General features: G+C 46.6%; 1 protein-coding gene and 2 long non-coding RNA genes across 4 annotated transcripts; 2 read left to right on the forward strand and 1 right to left on the reverse strand.

Annotated features, from left to right (window-relative positions):
- Positions 1–1,384: 1,384 nt before the first annotated feature.
- LOC307206189 lies at positions 1,385–3,821 on the forward strand. 2 transcript variants are annotated; one of them, XR_013834306.1, is made up of 3 exons: positions 1,385–2,722; positions 2,817–3,403; positions 3,497–3,821. It is a non-coding gene; the product is annotated as an uncharacterized lncRNA (long non-coding RNA). The 2 variants fall into 2 exon arrangements; XR_013834305.1 differs by having other exon boundaries at positions 1,385–3,403.
- A 170-nt stretch (positions 3,822–3,991) lies between these two features.
- LOC307206190 lies at positions 3,992–7,397 on the forward strand. The gene is made up of 3 exons (XR_013834307.1): positions 3,992–4,712; positions 5,460–6,067; positions 6,857–7,397. It is a non-coding gene; the product is annotated as an uncharacterized lncRNA (long non-coding RNA).
- Positions 7,398–8,954: 1,557 nt separating this feature from the next.
- On the reverse strand, positions 8,955–12,896 carry EBP (EBP cholestenol delta-isomerase). The gene is made up of 4 exons (XM_079960193.1): positions 12,497–12,896; positions 12,052–12,088; positions 10,558–10,688; positions 8,955–9,853 (listed from the first exon to the last, which is right to left on the reverse strand). Exons 1-4 carry the CDS (start codon positions 12,810–12,812, stop codon positions 9,642–9,644), a joined length of 696 nt encoding a protein of 231 aa, XP_079816319.1. The 5' UTR covers positions 12,813–12,896; the 3' UTR covers positions 8,955–9,641.
- Positions 12,897–18,387: the final 5,491 nt, after the last annotated feature.

The following is an 18,387-nucleotide window of genomic DNA, read 5'->3' on the forward strand; positions in this document are numbered from 1 at the left end:
CCTTTTTAAAATACAGATCTATATTAATTTAAACATTCATGCTTTGCCTTTAAAATAAATAAATAATGGAAGTGTTTAGAATAGAAGCAAAAGTGCCCTGAGGATGGAATAAGGTGCCCTCATCCACAGCAGGTTTGGGCTGCAAACTAGCAGAACTGCCTCTCCCTGCCCCAGAGAACAACCCCAGAGCAATAATTGAGATGCCCCTATTTCCCCTTTGAAGGAGTCTTAATAAATTTTGTTAAACCTTCATATTAGCACCTGGAAGATGAGGCGGATCTTAAGAGGTTTAATCTCTAGGGTGGAACAGAACCTTCTTGGCTACAGTGTGGATCTATGTAGATAAAATCACACAAACCGTCTGGGGTTCATTCTGAACTGTCAAGTATGATAACCTAGTGATGGGCTGTAATAAACAAAAATCTGCCCTTATTCCCTTATGGAGGACACAAGAGCACTTATAGAGTCCTTTGTAGGTTCTCCATCGGTAGGAGAAAATAACAGAGGCCAACCAGAGAATATTGAGAAGCAAAGCAGCTAGTAAGCCTGATCTTTATTGAACTGTTGCAACAGGGTGCTCCCCAACACGCAGGAGGACGGAGGAGGACCCAGAACCAAGGTGTGCCTGCCCTTATATAGACATTTTAAATTCCCTGCCCTGGAGCTCCATACCACCCCTCCATACATCATACATACATCACAGAAGGGGTATAACCCAAGAACACCCCCCACAAACATCATACCTACATCACAGAAAAGGTGGTCTACAACAGAAATTTGAATGTTGTTTTCCCTGTCTGCCAGGTTATCTGATAATGCCTTATCTTATTGCCTTTACTGGTAGTCTGGCCATTCCTTTGAGATGAGTATCCCTGTTAGGTATCCCTGTCCAGATAGGGGCATAGCTGGGTCACCAGCCAAAGCTGATGGAAGGCACTGGGGGTCACTGAGCACCTTCCCTTGTCTCTCAGCAGAGGTCCAGGGCGACCAAGGCAGTTTCAGTGCCAAAAGCAGGCCTAAACCCTGATGGAAATGGATCCAGAAAATCAGCTTCTTCCAAGAGCACCTGGATCTGGTCTGTGACCACTTGCTCCAGAACCTCGCTCCAGAAGATGGAGAAACCAAGACTGGTAAGATTTTAACACAGGTAAGACTTAGAAGTGAGAAGGGTAGGGGGATCCAGGGGAAAATAAAGCTGTGCATGTGATAAAGAGCAAAGCAGAGGGGCAGAAGACAACATAGCTCCTTCTAATTTCAGGTTAGCTCAGGTTGCCTTGTTGACAAAAATGCATTGCATTGCGCTTGTGATAGCTTCCTGGGGGCTATAGAAAAGCTGCTTGGCTAACGGGCAGAACTTCATTTATTTTTAATGAATTGTTTTCTGGGAGGAGAAAAAAGGGGGGAAATAACCGAGAAAGCCACAAGGAGAAGCATAGCTGTCAGCTTTTCCCTTTTCTTGCAAGGCATCCTATTCGAAATAAGGGAAATTCCCTTTAAAAAAGGGAAACGTTGACAGCTATGAGGCGAAGCAGTGAAAAGCAAGCATCCAAGGGTGAGAGTATTATACCTAATTGTAGTTACTGGGCAACTGCAGAAGTGGGTCACCAAAATATTGTTCAGTTTTTGTTCCTTCAGATGTGTATCAATCTATAAATCCATACTACTGTTCCTAATGTAGAATACCCATTTAAAACACCCATTTTAAGACCTGATGCATCAAGCAGCTTCCGTTGTCTGTAACAGTTGCCTAGCTGTTTTAAGTGTGAAAAAGCAAATAAGGCATTTTGAGGGTGAATCTACTGGTGGCAATGGTAGAGGCGGCCTGGTAGAGGCGTTGGAATGAGTAGAGGTTTTCACCATTTGGTCAGCCATTTCTAAGCAAAAAAAGTCCAGCAAACGTTTAAGCACATACATATTATTGATTCGGAAGGGCGAGCCTTGACCATTTTTTCCTGTACATAAAGGGCAGAAGGTTTTGTCTGCTAATGGTAAGGCTGAAATGAAGGAGAAAATATTTGAAATCTTATGAATCCTGACTCTCTGGCCATTTTGACTTGTAGATAAGGGGGTGGCTGATGGTTCCACTAATGACCAGAGCGGGACAACACAAAATCATAATAACAACCCACATTTGTGAAACATTTTGGAAGAGAGGTCTGTACCGTTCAATCCTGTAGATAAAGGAGGCATGTAGCTCCCCATTTTCTTTGCCTGGGGTACATGTATGATTGTTTAATGCAGGGAACGTGATCCATAAATGCTGAGACTTGATTCAAAATTTAATTTGACCCGAACTTTATGACTGGCTTTTTGGTGAAAACTTGAATGAGAGGGTTGATAGTTGCTGGGTTTCTGACAAATACTAAAATTTGGGTCCTCACCAGTACTTATTTAAAAACCTGGTGTAGGAACTGCTTACTTTGCCTGTAACCTCTCACTTATTTACCTTCAACTGCAATTGTAGCTTCTATTAAAAATACTTCTGAATTCTCAGAGGTGGCGATAGGCACTAATAACCAACAATTAACCTCTAAATGCTCCATCATAATTATGGCAGCAGTACAGTTGTGTGTCTTCTGGCTGAAGGTCAACTAGGTGAGTATCTTGTGCTTGGCTGAGGGGGAAATCTCTGTTGTGTTCTGCTTGCAACTCTTTGTACAAAGATTCTTTCAGGTCGCAGTGAGGGGGACCATTCAATCACCCTGAGCCTGTTGGAGAAAAGGTAGGCTCTAAATGGAATCATCCATCAAATATGCAAACTAAATATTCCAAAGAGCTTGTATTGAGCAACGTTGGTTATTCAATCCCTTTTTCAGAAGAGCTGCAAACTCAAGAGCCGAATGCCGTCACTCTCCATGCTTCTACCTGGAGGGACTTCTCTTGTCGGGACACCACTGCAGGGGAGGCCCTTTCCTGTGCCATCACCACACAATAAGGTACATCCTTGGGTGGGACAGCCAGCCTTGTTTTGTTCCAGCTCTTTTTTTTTTACAGACCTGGCAGAGCTACCTGTGCCGGAAGCAGAGCTGCTCCATTGACAAGTAAGAGGCAGTGTCTGAGCTCTTGATACATCAAATGAACATTCACAGTGCAGGATTGACAGACACCTGCGTCTTGACTGCGCTGCTTTAGGTAACCGGCTGTTTTTGCTTCTGTGTCTGGAGGGGAGGGCTGCTCAAGACCCTAGTCTCTTCCAGGTGCATCTCAGTCACACAAGAAATAGAATTTTGCAAGCCTTCAGGAAACTTAACGGCAAGTGAACTTCACATTCCACAATTCAGTGATCTTTTTCAGTGCAATCCTTTTGTGCTGGCTTCTCCATTTCCCCCTGCTTGATCTCTTCACAGTTCTGTCCAGGAGCCCAACACACTCAGGTGAAGCCAGCTCTTCCTGCAGAAGTCAGGTCAGTAAGAAGAGCTGTGTTCCAAAAACATTTCTCTGGAATTGGCGGGAAAGGGCCGGGGACAAACTAATGAGTCCAAATTTCTTTTCACAGACCAGCAGAAGGAACTTCCAGGCCCATGAATTCACACTTCGGAGGGACAAATAAAAAGATGAGCATAAAGGCAGAGTTTGAAGACTGGAACCAGTCTCTCTGTTGTGCCCTGCAAATGAATGGCAGTCAACATGGCACTCTGTGACTTAAACACATCTAGGTGAATATCCCTTGCTAATGGCAAAGGATAAAACCTTGATTGTGTTCTGTCTGCAACTTCATAATTCTTAAGGGTTTTCTTTTTTCCTGAGAGAACATTCTGTATTCAGAGTGTTCTCTCAGGTTTTGCTTTTCACCTTGTTGCATTGGCCAAAAAAAAGCAAAAGACGCTGGTGGTTGGCGCTCCTGGTTTCCAGGACGGGGTTCAAGCCCCTGCGGTGTCCCTGCTTACTTCCAATGCAACCTCTCTCTCTCTCTCTCTCTCTCTCTCTCTCTCTCTCTCTCTCTTTCTCTTTATCTATCTCTCCCCCTTAAGAACTAAATGAAGCAAGAGCTGCTGGGAAATCAAGGTGGTGGGTTGCTAGGGTTTCACCTGCAAAGTATTATGGGCACTTTGTAGCTTTGTGAGGGGTAAGCTGCAGTGCCCAGGATTCTTTGTGAGGAGAGAAATGGGGATAAGTTGCCATTTAATGCTTTTTGACCACTAACAACTGCAAATAGGACAGAATGGTGACTGAGTGGGGTGAAGGGAAAGAGGTAGGAAGGCCTTTAATGAAATCCACATGCCCTGGGCCATTTCCTTTTTCTAGTTATATCTTCCCCTGCTTCCCTGATGCAAAACCCCTCTAAAAATAGAAGGAAAAGAGTTCGGCACAAAAATGGCCCCCCTCTGCCCTCCACCCTGCAATTTGAACATTGGTCTTGAGTTTTCTCCATCCACAGTCATGGATAAGCAGGGATTCAAATCCATGTCAGAGCTCCTCAGTCGAAAACCAGGGACTAGAAGCTCTCCTCTCCCAGAAATATTAAACACAGAATACAATGGTGACCTTGAATAGAGAGAGTGTCTCTTGTTGGAAAGGTAGGCATTGTGCTCGTGTTTGTGTGTGTAATTTTCTTGTACGTTTTATGCTCCTTATCGCTACCCCCAACATCTGTGAGCTGAGGATCCTTTTCCCATCATCATCATTGGCCCAGATTGCGCTGGGCTCCCTGGACCCGAAACCTGAGAAGGAATCGGCAAGGAACTGGATGTGACGGAGGACACCTTGCATGTGTGAGTATTGGCCAGGCGCCCCCTACTTCAAGAGGCAAGATGTGGCAGCAGTCAGGGCAGATGGTGGGCTCTGAGTCCTGGGTGCAGCCTGCTGGAAGGTCTCCTGCACAAGCTGCAGGAGGATGAGAGACAAGGTGGCGCCATAATGGATGGGATGCTGGACTTGAACCAGGGTTTAAACAACAACAACCATTTTATTATTTGTACCTCCTCAACCTCTAGACGTCTTCTGTTCCCCGAAACATCTCTGCCTTTTCCTCCCTGGTGCCCCATATTCCTGGTACCACTTATCAGAACCCCTCTGTGCATCCTCCTTGCTTATTTCCTACAAGCCTTCCCGCTCACCTTCCTATGAAGCCCTTGGAGCAGGGACACCACAGCAGCCAGGCCTCTAACTAAACCAGAGCACTTGTCAGTCAAATCATCGCCTCCTTCGCTGCCCCCACGTCCCTCTCCTTCCTCTGTTGTGCCAAATTTTAACTGTAAGCCTGTCAGGGCAGAGATCTATCCACTCGTATTTTCTGTAAAGTGTTATACAAGTTGATGATACTATATAGAGGAGAATAATAATTCCTCCTTTCCTGTCTGTTGAGTCCTTTGCATTCAGGTGCTGCCATGATAAGAATAAATTGGAATAGAATGAGGATATTGGAATAGAATGAGGATATTGGACTGTTAAGTGTAGTGCAAGTGTTGACGTTTTATGTTTCGGTCTATACAAAATATATATATATTATTTTTTTGCAGTCGATGGAGAGCATATGAAGCCCGGATTTTGCGTGTGTCCATCAGTTCCTTCCAGAAGCATCTCTCCTTGGTGGTGGAAACTATAGACCTGTTTGGGCCTCCTGTGGCTTGATAGATGATTGCAACAGGAAGCTTCCCAATAGTTTTGGATGGACTCTGGATTTGCCCATGGGCTACTGCTGTCGGAAGAGGCCCTGAGCATGCCATCCTTAGAGCCAAGATGTTTTTTTCTGTTCTGGAGCCAGCGGGGAACTCTTTGCTTTCGGATACTCTTGGACATTGATAGATTTTGGGTGCTGAGAAGCAGGCAAGCCTGGGACTGCCTTGATATAAGACAAAGTACATAGAATCTGGTGCTCTAATAAATTATCCAGTGTACTTTACTCTATAGTCTGCATGTGTTAACTGATTAAATATATTTGAGCCGGCTCAATTATACAGTGCATGGCCGAGGGTCAGGGATAATGGGAGTTGTAGTTCTTGCAGCACCTGGAGAGACCCAGGTTCCCCATCCCCATTGCTGCATCTCTCTGTCTTTCTTGCCACCAGGGAGAAAGCAGCTAATAGCTGGCAGTGAGGAAGAGGAGGGGGTCAAGTGACAGAGAGCAGTTGGTCCCTTACCTTTCCCGCCCCGACTTGGCCACAGTGATCCATGCGATGGTCATCTCCAGGCTTGACTACTGTAATTCGCTCTACGCGGGGCTGCCCTTGAAGCTGTCCCAGAAACTCCAGCGGGTACAGAATGCTGCAGCGAGGCTCCTCACGGGGTCTCTGCCATGGGAGCATATTCACCCAGTCCTTTTCAAGCTGCACTGGCTGCCAGTGGAGTACAGGGTCAGATTTAAGGTGCTGCTTTTGACCTTTAAAGCCCTTCACGGCCTAGGACCCTTGTACCTACGGGACCGCCTCTCCTGGTATGCCCCACGGAGAGCCTCAAGGTCCATAAATAGCAACACCCTAGTGGTCCCGGGCCCTAAGGAAGTTAGATTGGCTTCGACCAGAGCCAGGGCCTTTTCAACTCTGGCTCCAGCCTGGTGGAACGCTCTGCCTCATGAGACCAGGGCACTGCAGGATCTGATTTCTTTCCGCAGGGCCTGTAAGACAGAGTTGTTCCGCCTGGCCTTTGGCTTGGAGCCAATTTGATTCCCTCCCTCTCTTTTTTTTTTCTTTTTTCTTTTCCTTCTCCTCCTGCGATGAGGCTACATTTTAATATTTTAATGTTCCATTATTTTAATGTTGTATTTTATTTTTGTTTTTAAGTTGTAATCATTCATCTTGTTTTTATTTTGCTTGTAAGCCGCTCTGAGCCCGGCCTTGGCTGGGGAGGGCGGGGTATAAATAAAAAATTATTATTATTATTATTATTATTATTATTATTATTATTATTATTAGAGGAGCCAAAATGGATGGTGTGGCCTTGAAGTCCTATTTATATAGGAAGATTTGCCTTTTTTATTTCTTTCTGGCAGGGCTCCTACTTTTAAACAGCAAGCAAAACTTCCCCACCTCTGTTGCCACCTTGGCATTCTAGTGAAAGCTTCACCTGTTGAATTTATGTTTGACATTTGTCGTTAGTTATACTTGCAGCTCCCTCTTGAAGGCAGCCATGCTGAAACCTGGATTTGTGCTTGTGTAAAAAGATCCAAGAGCGCTTCTCGCCAGCCATTGCTGATCCTGAACTAGGATAGTCTTGCCCCTGTTATCCATGCTCTGGTAAACCTCAGAGTGCGATTACTGCCTTGCACTGTAAGGAGGGCGATGCTTGAAGAAATTACTAGTGCAGAAACAAGTATTTAGTTTTGTAGTTTGCTTTCAGGGCTGGTAGAGAACAAGTGCCCAAACTGCAACCCAAAACCCACTTATTTATTGTAAAGTGTGAACACGGCAATTTAACCTGTATATCTCATTTTCTCTGTTTCACGTTTCTTCTTTATGACTGCTGTTGTAATAAATAATCCTTCATAAAGGTTTTTGCATTGATATATAATTTTATGGTGTAACTCAGTGCTTTTTTTCCAAAAAAATGTTTAGGGGTACTCTCATTTTGACTCAAGAAAATCACCACCGGGGGAAAAAATAAATACAGTTCAAATTGGGGGAAGTAAATACAGTGGTACCTCAGTTTTCGAACAGCTTTGTTCTCAAACTACTTGGAACTGAACACTTCAAACCTGGAAATGAGTGCTCCAGTTTTGGAACTTTTTTCGGAAGCTGAGGAGCGCCTGGCTGCCTTCAGGTGGTGCAGGGGCTCTCAGATGCAGCTGCCGGGCTGCTTCCACCTTCCCCAGCCCTAGTAACTATTCAGCCTGACTGCCTTCACAGGGTTGGAGGGGATCTGATGTGGAGGTGGGGGCTCCTTTAAACTTCTTCCTTGAGGGGAGTGCAGCCGCGAACCCCTCAACAGAAAGTGTGAAGGAGCCTGCACCTCCCCAGCTGAGCAGCCCCGATCCAGCTCCTGTTCCCGTGCAAGCTAGAGTGGAGGCAGGGATCTCTCAGAAGTGGAGCCCCGGCCCAGCTTTCCCTCACTTAGCGCTGGGGCTCCAGGGCTGCATTCAAAGTAAAAACTGAAACTTTCCAGAAAACCACAAAGCCAACAAACTTGCAACCCGTGAAAAAGCAGCAACACAACAAATTGATAAAGGCAAACCAACCACAAATCAATCAAAATCACAAGAAAACATAAAACAACACTAACACTGACCCTGACCCTAACCCTATCCCCTAATTCTAATCCTTTAAGGTAAAGGTAAAAGTAAAGGTACCCCAGACCGTTAGGTCCAGTCACGGACGACTCTGGGATTTAATGCTCATCTTGCACATAGGCTGAGGGACCCGGCGTTTGTCCGCAAATTCTGGGTCATGTGGCCAGCATGACTAAGCCGCTTCTGGCGAACCAGAGCAGGACATTGAAACGCCGTTTACCTTCCCTCCAGAGTGGTACCTATTTATCTACTTGCACTTGACGTGTTTTTGAACTGCTAGGTGGGCAGGAGCTGGGACCGAACAAAGGGAGCTCACCCCGTTGTGGGGATTCGAACTGCCGACCTTCCGATCAGCAAGTCCTAGGCTCTGTAGTTTAGACCATAGCGCCACCCGCGTCCCAATTCTAATCCTTACCCTTACCCTAACCCAGCCCTCCTCTCCTCCTCACTCCTTCCCTACCCCCAGCATTGAAGCTATGGTACCAGGGCTGCAGGCTTTGGACGCTCGTGCGCCTAGCATGGAAGCTGGGGCGACGGTGTGCATGGCCACAGAGAAGGATGTGAGTGCCCTCTCTGGCACGCGTGCCATAGGTTCGCCACCACTGATTTAAGGCAACTGTTAAAACATAAGTAGAAGCACATCATATAGAAATTTGCATGAAGATTTCCACCAAGCAGAGCTTCTTCTTGGCCTCCTTACACACTTCCCCACCTGCCATGCACACAGGTCAAAGTTTCAACAGACAAGGAAGCAGGTGGACCATCATTTATTTAAAAAACAATTGTATCTCATTTTACAAAACCAGTGAGTTCAGCAGCATAGTTTACAGAAAAGAAACTTGTTTCAAAAGCAGGAGAAAGGTCCCCTCTTAAGAAGAGATCTAGATGTGAAATCAACGTAATATTATTAATGGTGGATTTTGTGCTACCTTCACAACTAGATACACAAGCATCCCAAACAGAAATTACAACAACTGGATGCTTCTACTCTGCAGCCTCATTTAGCTTGAGATATAACCCTAACCCCAGGGTCTAGCAGTCACACAGAGCCCTATATGAAGTCTTCATAGCACTGCTCTGCTTAGTCTAATACAGAATTGCATGAAGGAGGCTACCCATAATGGGACCTGCAACCCATTTGCTCAGAAGTAAAACCTACCAAATTCAATAGGGCTTCCCCTCACCACACTCTCCCTGCCTTGCCCCAGCTCTCAGTTCCAGGGGTCTTTGATAGAAGTCTCTTCTGGAAGGAGCTGCAGGACAGAGCATATTCCAGCAGCTGTAAAATAGATACAGAAGGCCATTCCACTTAATCCCGAGGAGGGGTAATTGGTGGATACTTGGAGAATGTCCCTAGTTGATGGGGGCAGTGGACGAAATAAACCTAGACAAGGCACCAGAAAGTAGCCAACCAATCCCTGAATTGTTCCAGTGCTTTTCCAATGGCATATGTGTTCATGATGATCCACTATGCAAGAGGTCAGTGCTTCTTGAATTTGCCAGCATCCGTTATCTTCTGGCAAGTGCTGAGGTGCTTCCAAGCATCCAGGATAAGGATGGAAGGAATGATGATCCACAAAGCATTCATGAAGACAAAGTAAAACCAGAAGTATATCGGGTGCCCTATCTCACTGTGACTGAAGCCCTCGAGATACTCGGTAGAAAAGTACAGAACATCTCCATAGAGTTGGCCTGCAGTGAATGGTAGAGACAAGACAACCAATTAGAGCAGGGGGTAAGGAACCCTTTTCAGCCCAAGGGGCCACACCCCTTCATGGGCAACCATCTGGGGGCCACTTACCAGCAATGGGTGTGGCTAGAGTGGAGGAACAACTTCAACTCCTAATTTTATCCCATAGGCTACATTCAAGTCATGAACACTTCAGAAGTTTTCACACACATCTCTCCAGCCAGGTAAGTGAAAAGCATGACCACAGTTCCAGAGACACAAAAGCACACAAGGAAGCGAGTTGAGCAGGGCCAGTGAAGGGTCTGGCACAGGAGTGGGCAGGGCCTGGGAGAGAACCCTGAGGGCCAGATGCAAGAGATCTGGACAGCCACATTTGGCCGCTGGGCCCAAGGTTCCCCACGTCTGGATTAGAACCAGACAAAAAAGATACACAGCCCGAATTTCCTAGTTCCATGAGTTTCCTAGGTTTTCCAGTGGTTGTAATTGAGTGTGAGAGAGATAACTTGGATTTTTTTTAATTCTTTGGGGTGGGGAGACAAGGGTGAGGGGTTATGGATGCCAGGAACACAAGGAGCATGCAGCAACCTTTTCAGGCATTCTTCCAGTGCAGAACATGTGGTGAAAAGGAACAGGGGATTGGGATGCAGTTGAGCTCGGCCGTCATTATATTTAGAAATCTGTCCTTGTGTGTGCCTCATATACCTACCCAGCGACACAATCAGCTGCAGCACAAACCGATGGGGCTGGTCTGAAAGAAATGCTAACACAGTCCAGATGGAGAGGGGCCCCCAGGCGAAGGCTGTGATGGTCTCCACACAAACTGTGAAATTGTCTGATCTGTAGGGACAAAAGTGAAATAGAAATCACTTGGGGGTCAAGAAGTATCCAAACTGTTTTTTGCACTGCATTTCTCTCTGGTCTCACTCTTCACATTTCCACCTCCCCAGCTCCAATATCAGATGCATTGAAGCATTATTAAGAAACAGACGAGTCCACAAATGTTTATGCTGGGGGGGGGGGGCAGCTTTTTCGGTCCAAGGGTTGCACTACCCTGTAGAAAGTTTTCTGGGAGCCACATTCCACTGGTGGGCGAGGCCAGAAAGAAAAGCAAGCAGAGCTTTTCTGGATGTGACTTTGTACAACAGGCTGCATTGCAACTGCACAGAAGTCAGAGATTCCCCTTCATCTAGGCAGGCAAGAGTTCAGGGACACATTCCAGCCAGGCAGAACAACTCAAGGGGTGTGTTTTGGGGAGCAGATGGGTTGCCTGGGGAAGAGTCCTGAGAACCAGGCAGAGAGGCCTCGAGGGCTGCATTTGATACCCCAGCCCCAAGTTTCTCCAAGCCTAGCTTAAAGGTAAAGGTAAAGGTACCCCTGCCCATACAGGCCAGTCTTGACAGACTCTGGGGTTGTGCGCCCATCTCGCTTAAGAGGCCAGGGGCCAGCGCTGTCCGGAGACACTTCCGGGTCACGTGGCCAGCGTGACATCGCTGCTCTGGCGAGCCAGAGCCGCACACGGAAACGCCGTTTACCTTCCTGCTGGTAAGCGGTCCCTATTTATCTACTTGCACCCGGAGGTGCTTTCGAACTGCTAGGTTGGCAGGCGCTGGGACCGAGCAGCGGGAGCGCACCCCGCCGCAGGGATTCGAACCGCCGACCTTTTGATCGGCAAGTCCTAGGCGCTGAGGCTTTAACCCACAGCGCCACCTGCGTCACTAGCTTAGGCTACAACAAATGTCTTCTTCTTTAAGGCACAAGGAGGCAAATTTTCTTGTTTTTTGCTGCAACAGATTAACATGGCTACCCCAGAAGCTTTTAGCACACACCCAGCAGTTGCTAACTAACAACTAGCCTTCACCCTGCAGGCGGTAAGCAAAATGTTAACCATCTAATGCCAACAAGAGTGGCTTCTCAGGTAAAGTATTATTCGCCCCAAATGCAAGCGCTGCTGAGGAAACGCAAGAGAAATGACTCAGGGTAATCCCATGCAAGGCTGTCCCACTTTACCTCCTTATGGGCCGCCATTTTATAAGATGTAGCTTAAAATATGCATCTATAGCCTTTTAAAGCTGTTAGTGCTCCCCCACACCAATCTTTCTGTTTCTAATGATTCAGTGCTGGAACTTTGCATGACTGAATTCTTTTCCTCCATTACGATATAGACAAACAGCTATCCCACCGCCTCAAAGCAGACACTCACATGACGTATCTGCTGTCACCTTTGGCGTATTCCTTCCCTATAGCATAGTGAGGAGAGAAAATAAGGCACAACATTGGTTATAATAAGCTAAGAAGCACAAAATTTCACATGAACTGAAAAGCTTGTGTATTTCACTAACAAGCAATTAGGTAAAGAGAACTGTTCAGACTTTCGAATTCAGCACCAATTTCCAAGTGGAAACAAAGCCAATTTAAGCATATTACATCTCTGCAAAAAATAATAATAATGCTACTTTGTTCTATTTGTTGGTTTTGGGAGAAAGGGTGGGATAGATACTGAATAAAGAAAATAAAATGTTAATGATAGAGTCTATATAATGCTCCCCTTATTTAACTGCTACGACATACTTTCCCCAGAACTGGGAGAAGAACTCTGGTGTTTTGCATACATGCCCTTCATCCCCCCACCATCAAGTCAGTCTTACAGAGCTGTGAAAGAAAAGACTGGTCCCCTGCGATTTCCTTGTGGTACAGGCTGAACCAGCCTTCAATGACACCATGAATAAAGCCACAGACAGCAAACCAGCAGATAGCCAAGGAGCGCCATGTTCCAAACGGTGCAGCTGTCCTGTTCTGCCATCTTGCTATGAACCAAGTTACTATCAGCAGGAGCCCAGAGACAGAGAAGAGGAAAGTCAATATCTGCCACGTGGGGCGGTCATTGGGGATGTAGTGCTGGAGCTCCAAGTTTCGAGGCCGGTAAGGGTGGGGAACAGCAAGGTGCTTCGCTTCTAACCCCATGGCGCTCGAGGAGAACTAAACCAAGTTGCTGAAACCGGTGAATGCTCCTTTGCCCTGCAATAAAGAAACAGAGTTGGTAATGAGAAGAGTGTTAATTCACTAGAAAGCACATGTGAAATGAATACGGATTCTGGGCTAATGAGTTACCATTGTCACAACTATGGGAAATGTTTGAACTATTACTTAGAAGTACACAGAACAATGTAATTTGAGGTCATGGGGTATCCAGAAAACTAGAACTGTAGCCCATATCAAAAGGGGTGGAAAGACTACTGTCAGGGCTGCCTCTAGGTCCCAGCTCACAGAGGACCAACGCTAGGCTGTCATTATGTACAAAAGTCTTTATTGAAGATTAGTTTCCATTTCCAAGCCGTAGCGCGGAGCTCTACGTCTTAAAGCCTAGACCGGCAAAGTCCCGTCTGAGTCTCCGCCCCTTCCACACCAGTTTAAGACTCTCGCCTTGCTCCACCTCTTCCTAAGTACCTTTCTCCTCTGGGCCCTCCTGCCCGCTAGGGTTTCATCCTTTCTGGACTCTTCTGACGCTGATCCCCCTGATTCTTCCCCCTCCTTCCGGCGGGCTTTAGGACCTGGTTCCCTATCCGGGCTACCTGCTGTGCCGCTCGCCTGTACATTTGAACTTGGCGCGCGCGCCCAGCCGGCAACCTTCCTCTTGACCGTTCCCTCGCTCTCCGATGGGGGCGTGGCCAACCCTGCCTCATCTTCTCTCGCTGGTGGTGAATATGTTGGCCCTGATACCTGGGACTCCTCCCCCCCACTACGCTCTGGTGGGGAAGCTGGTCCTGATTTCCAACTGCTGCTCTGGGAGTCCCCGCTGGCCCCTTGCTTCTGGGGTGTCCCCCTTGGGTCCCCCCTTGCCCTGGCCATAGGCGCCCCCTTCTGTGAATCTTCCGATTCGCTGGAGAGGCTCATGGAATCTCTCGGGCTGCTGTCATCTTCTCCTACGCTGCCCTCGGATTGCTCCCCCTCGCTCTCCATCTCCTCCCCTCCCTGCGCTCCCGCTGAGTCCCTGACAACTACATATACAAATAAATCAATGTGTTATCTAGCCAACAGATTTACATATAGGTCCCCATTGTTTAGTAATCCATAATATATTTCCTTTAAGAATCTTTTGTTTCTAAACCTCCATTAGATAAGGTGACTCCAGAAGTAGTAGATCACTTAGAGGAAGCAGGAAACCACCTCCAGATGAAGATTTCTCTATGCTGCCTTCCTAACACGCAGCAGCCTGGTTATCACAATATTTTTACACCTTCCACATAAAACTATGTAGAGCATGGATGGGGAACCTCTGGTCAAACTGGGCCCACCAGAGGCCCCAATTGGGCCCATGAGACTGTTTTCCCCAAACCACACTGCACCTGCTGTGCAGCAGGTACTTCTTTCTTCTTTGGCGATCACTTGTAGTCAAGTTACATTGTCTTCCATGAATATGGTCTTAACAGTGTGTCCATAAGTGACTGTGGAGGCCAACTCTGGATCCGTGCATCCTTCCACAGTGGGTAAATAGGTTTCTGGGCGGACGTTGATCACAGTGAAGATCTTCCAAAATATACATTTCTCTTAGCTTATTTCTCCTTTTCTCCCTGAGTTTGAGCTTTTTCAAAATCCATGACACCTTTGGTAAAGGATGTCTCCAACTGGAACACTCACAGGCCAGTGATTCGCAGTTGTTGGTGTTTATACTACATTTTTTAGATTTGCCTTGAGAGCATATTTAAACCTCTTTTGTTGACCACCAGCATTACGCTTTCCTTTTTTAAGTTTGGAATAGAGTAGTTGCTTTGGAAGACGTTAATCAGGCATCCAAACAACGTGACCAGTCCCAAGTTTATATTGAAAAATCATTGCAACACTGATGACCTTTGCTTCTTCCAGTACACTGACATTCGTTTGCCTGTCTTCCCAAGTGATATGTAATTTTTTTTCCAGAGACACCATTGATGGAATCTTTCCAGGAGTCAGAGATGGCATTCATAAGAGGAGACTCCAGTGGACTTTAGGGATGCCAAAATTATCAATCTCTTTTAAAAAAGGTGACAGAACGGGTTGTGGACACTATCAAGGCATTTATTAGCTGCGGTCAGCAAAATTATTGTAAAGATATTAGCAAAGCGTCTCTTAACAATAGCCGAAGCGAACCTTCCTGAATCCCAAAATGGTTTTAGACCTTCTAGGGGAAGTGGACATGATTTTCACTGCTTGGCAGCTTCAAGAAAAATGCAGAGAGCAAAATCAACCCCTATATATGGCGTTTATTGACCTGACTAAGGCCTTCAACACTGTAAATTGTAATGCCCTGTGGACTGTCCTTCTGAAAATTGGCTGTTCAGAAAAATTTGTGAACATCATTTGGCTCCTCCATGATAATAGGACAGCAACAATCACAGATAACAATGGTTCTCAAAGTGAGACCAGGTGTTCATAGTGAGATCAGTGTAATTCACAGTGAGATCAGGTGTTCAACAGGGTTGTGTTATTGCCCGAATTCTATTCATTATTTTCACTGCCATGATACTTGTGGTAAACTTGCCCCCAACCACTCGCCCCTCCCTCACCTGTCTTTGCTCTCCGGCCAGACCAGGTTTCTTGAGCATGGTTGGCAGGCACGTTTCATTTGTTAAGGCTGCCACCACTCCCTTTGATCCGGGGAACTCAGAGCCACAACCCAGGGAGAAGGCTGTGCCCAGTTATTACTAGTTATCCCCACTCCACAAGTTGTATCCACAGACTTGCAGACAGAAATTCCACGGTAGAGCATAACCCAGCATAAGGCTAGGAATTAGCTTTTCCCCCCGGAAAGGCACACAAACCAAACAGTTTCTTCTTTAAAATTTATTTTAAAAGAACATAAGAAAACATGCTAAAATAGCAGGCACTTCTTTAGTAAGTTACAAGCAAGAAAATAAGAACATTGTGAAATCTAACTGACTTACATAAAGGTAAAGGTAAAGGTACCCCTGCCCGTACGGGCCAGTCTTGACAGACTCTGGGGTTGTGCGCCCATCTCACTTAAGAGGCCAGGGGCCAGCGCTGTCCGGAGACACTTCCGGGTCACGTGGCCAGCGTGACATCGCTGCTCTGGCGAGCCAGAGCCGCACACGGAAACGCCGTTTACCTTCCCGCTGGTAAGCGGTCCCTATTTATCTACTTGCACCCGGAGGTGCTTTCAAACTGCTAGGTTGGCAGGCGCTGGGACCGAGCAGCGGGAGCGCACCCTGCCGCAGGGATTCGAACCGCCGACCTTTCGATCGGCAAGTCCTAGGCGCTGAGGCTTTAACCCACAGCGCCACTGACTTACATACTCGTGACTAAGACACAGATAGAATAGTTAAAGTCCTTTCAATGTTCCGCATTCAGAGGCTTTCGCAATTCTCCATCACAAAGGATGAAAGGACGGCTACTTAGATGGAACATCAGCAGCCGGCGATTTGCGGATTACAGAGCGGATTACAGAGCGTGCTTTCTCAGCCATTCCCAAGATCTTTTATCCCCAATTTGCACGTAGCGTTGGAAGCCCCGAAACCAATCATAACTCCTGATTATTTTCAAATTCTCCAATGACCGGTCTGCGGGCTAATCAATCTAACTTCTGGCAGCTGGACTCATTAAGAACCCAGAGCCTAAATCAAAGGGGTTTCCTCCCTTCCGTGGAGTTTATGCAGATGCACTTTCCCAGGCAATCAAGGCCAGATAACATCACTGAGGGAATGCACATAACTTCAGACCCAGGTGTCAAAGCTTTCATTAAATCAGGGGTTTCCTTTCCCATAATAAACTTCTCACACCCTGGAAGCCTGTTAGTCTGAGGTTAAAGGGACAAAACTTATTTCCCATGGTCCTTGTGGCTTGTTGATTACCCACAAGGCCTCATTCTTGTTGCTTGACCAAGGAACAGCTTATAAACAGACACTAACTTTACTACAATACTACACTTTATTATTTATACACTTTATTATTTATTATTTATACCCCGCCCATCTGGCTGGGTTTCCCCAACCACTCTGGGAGGCTCCCAACAGAATATTAAAAACATCAAACATTAAAAACTTCCCTAAACAGGGCTGCCTTCAGATGTCTTCTAAAAGTCAGATAGTTGTTTATTTCCTTGACATCTGATGGGAGGGCAGACATCACTACAGAGAAGGCCCTTTTCCTGGTTCCCTGTAACTTCGCTTCTCACAGTGGAGGAACCAGCAGAAGACCCTCAGAGGAGGACCTCAGTGGCTGGGCTGAACAATGGGGGTGGAGATGCTCCTTCTCTGAGGCAATTTAGGGCTGTAAAGGTCAGCACCAATACTTTGAATTGTGCTCAGAAATGTACTGGGAGCCAATGTAGGTCTTTCAGGACCAGTGTTATGTGGTCTTGGTGGCCACTCCCAGTCACCAGTCTAGCTGCCGCATTCTGGATTAGTTGTAGTGTCCGGGTCACCTTCAAAGGTAGCCTCACATAGAGCGCATGGCAGTTGTCCAAGCGGGAGATAACTAGAGCATGCACCACTCTGGCGAGGGCAGGTAAAGTAGGGTCTCAGCCTGCATACCAGATGGAGCTGGTAGACAGCTGCCCTGGACACAGAATTGACCTGTGCCTCCATGCACAGCTGTGAGTCCAAAATGACAACCTAGTGTGCACACACTCAGAGGATGACCTCCAAACCATCTTAAATATCCCCGCAAAAGCTTACTAAAAGCTTGGCTTATCGCTCAACATCCAAAAAACCAAAGTGCTGCACCAACAAGCACAAAAGAACCCCTCTGCAGTGCCACCAATCCAACTCAGTGGAGTAATGTTGCAAAACACTGATTACTTCTCCTATCTGGGCAGTTAGCTTTCCACAAGGGCCGACACTGATGTCGAAATCCAGCATTGCCTGAGCTTCGCAAGTGCAGCTTTCTCCCAATTGAAGTGCAGAGTGTTTGAGGGCCAGGACATTCGCAGGGAAACAACAATGCTTGTTTACAAAGCTATTGTACAGGTACTACCAACCTTACTGTATGCTTGTGAAACATGGAGCACATATAACCGCCATCTCCAGATCCTCAGAAGATTCCATCAACGGTGTCTCCGGAAATTTTTTACATATCACCTGGGAAGACAGGCAAACGAATGCCAGTGTACTGGAAGAAGCAAAGGTCACCAGTGTCGCCATGATTCTTCAACATCAACTTCGTTGGACTGGTCATGTTGTTCAGATGCCTGATTATCATCTTCCAAAGCAACTACTCTATTCCAAACTTAAAAATGGAAAGCGTAATGCTGGTGGTCAACAAAAGAAGTTCAAAAACTTTCTCAAGGCAAATCTAAAAAAATGTAGTATAAACACCGACAACTGGGAATCTGGTCTGCAAGCGCTCCAGTTGGAGAACAGTCTTTACCAAAGGCGTCATGGGCTTTGAAGATGCTCGAACTCAGGTGCGCAAGGGAGAAATGTGCTAAGAGGAAGGCACGCTTGGCAAACCCTCATTGTGATCAACACCCTCCCAGAAACCTGTGTCCCCCACTGTGGGAGGACGTGTGGATCCAGAATTGGCCTCCACAGTCACTTACAGACTC

Source organism: Podarcis cretensis (assembly GCF_951804945.1).
Source record: "Podarcis cretensis genome assembly, chromosome: 17".
Classification (NCBI taxonomy): domain Eukaryota; kingdom Metazoa; phylum Chordata; class Lepidosauria; order Squamata; family Lacertidae; genus Podarcis; species Podarcis cretensis.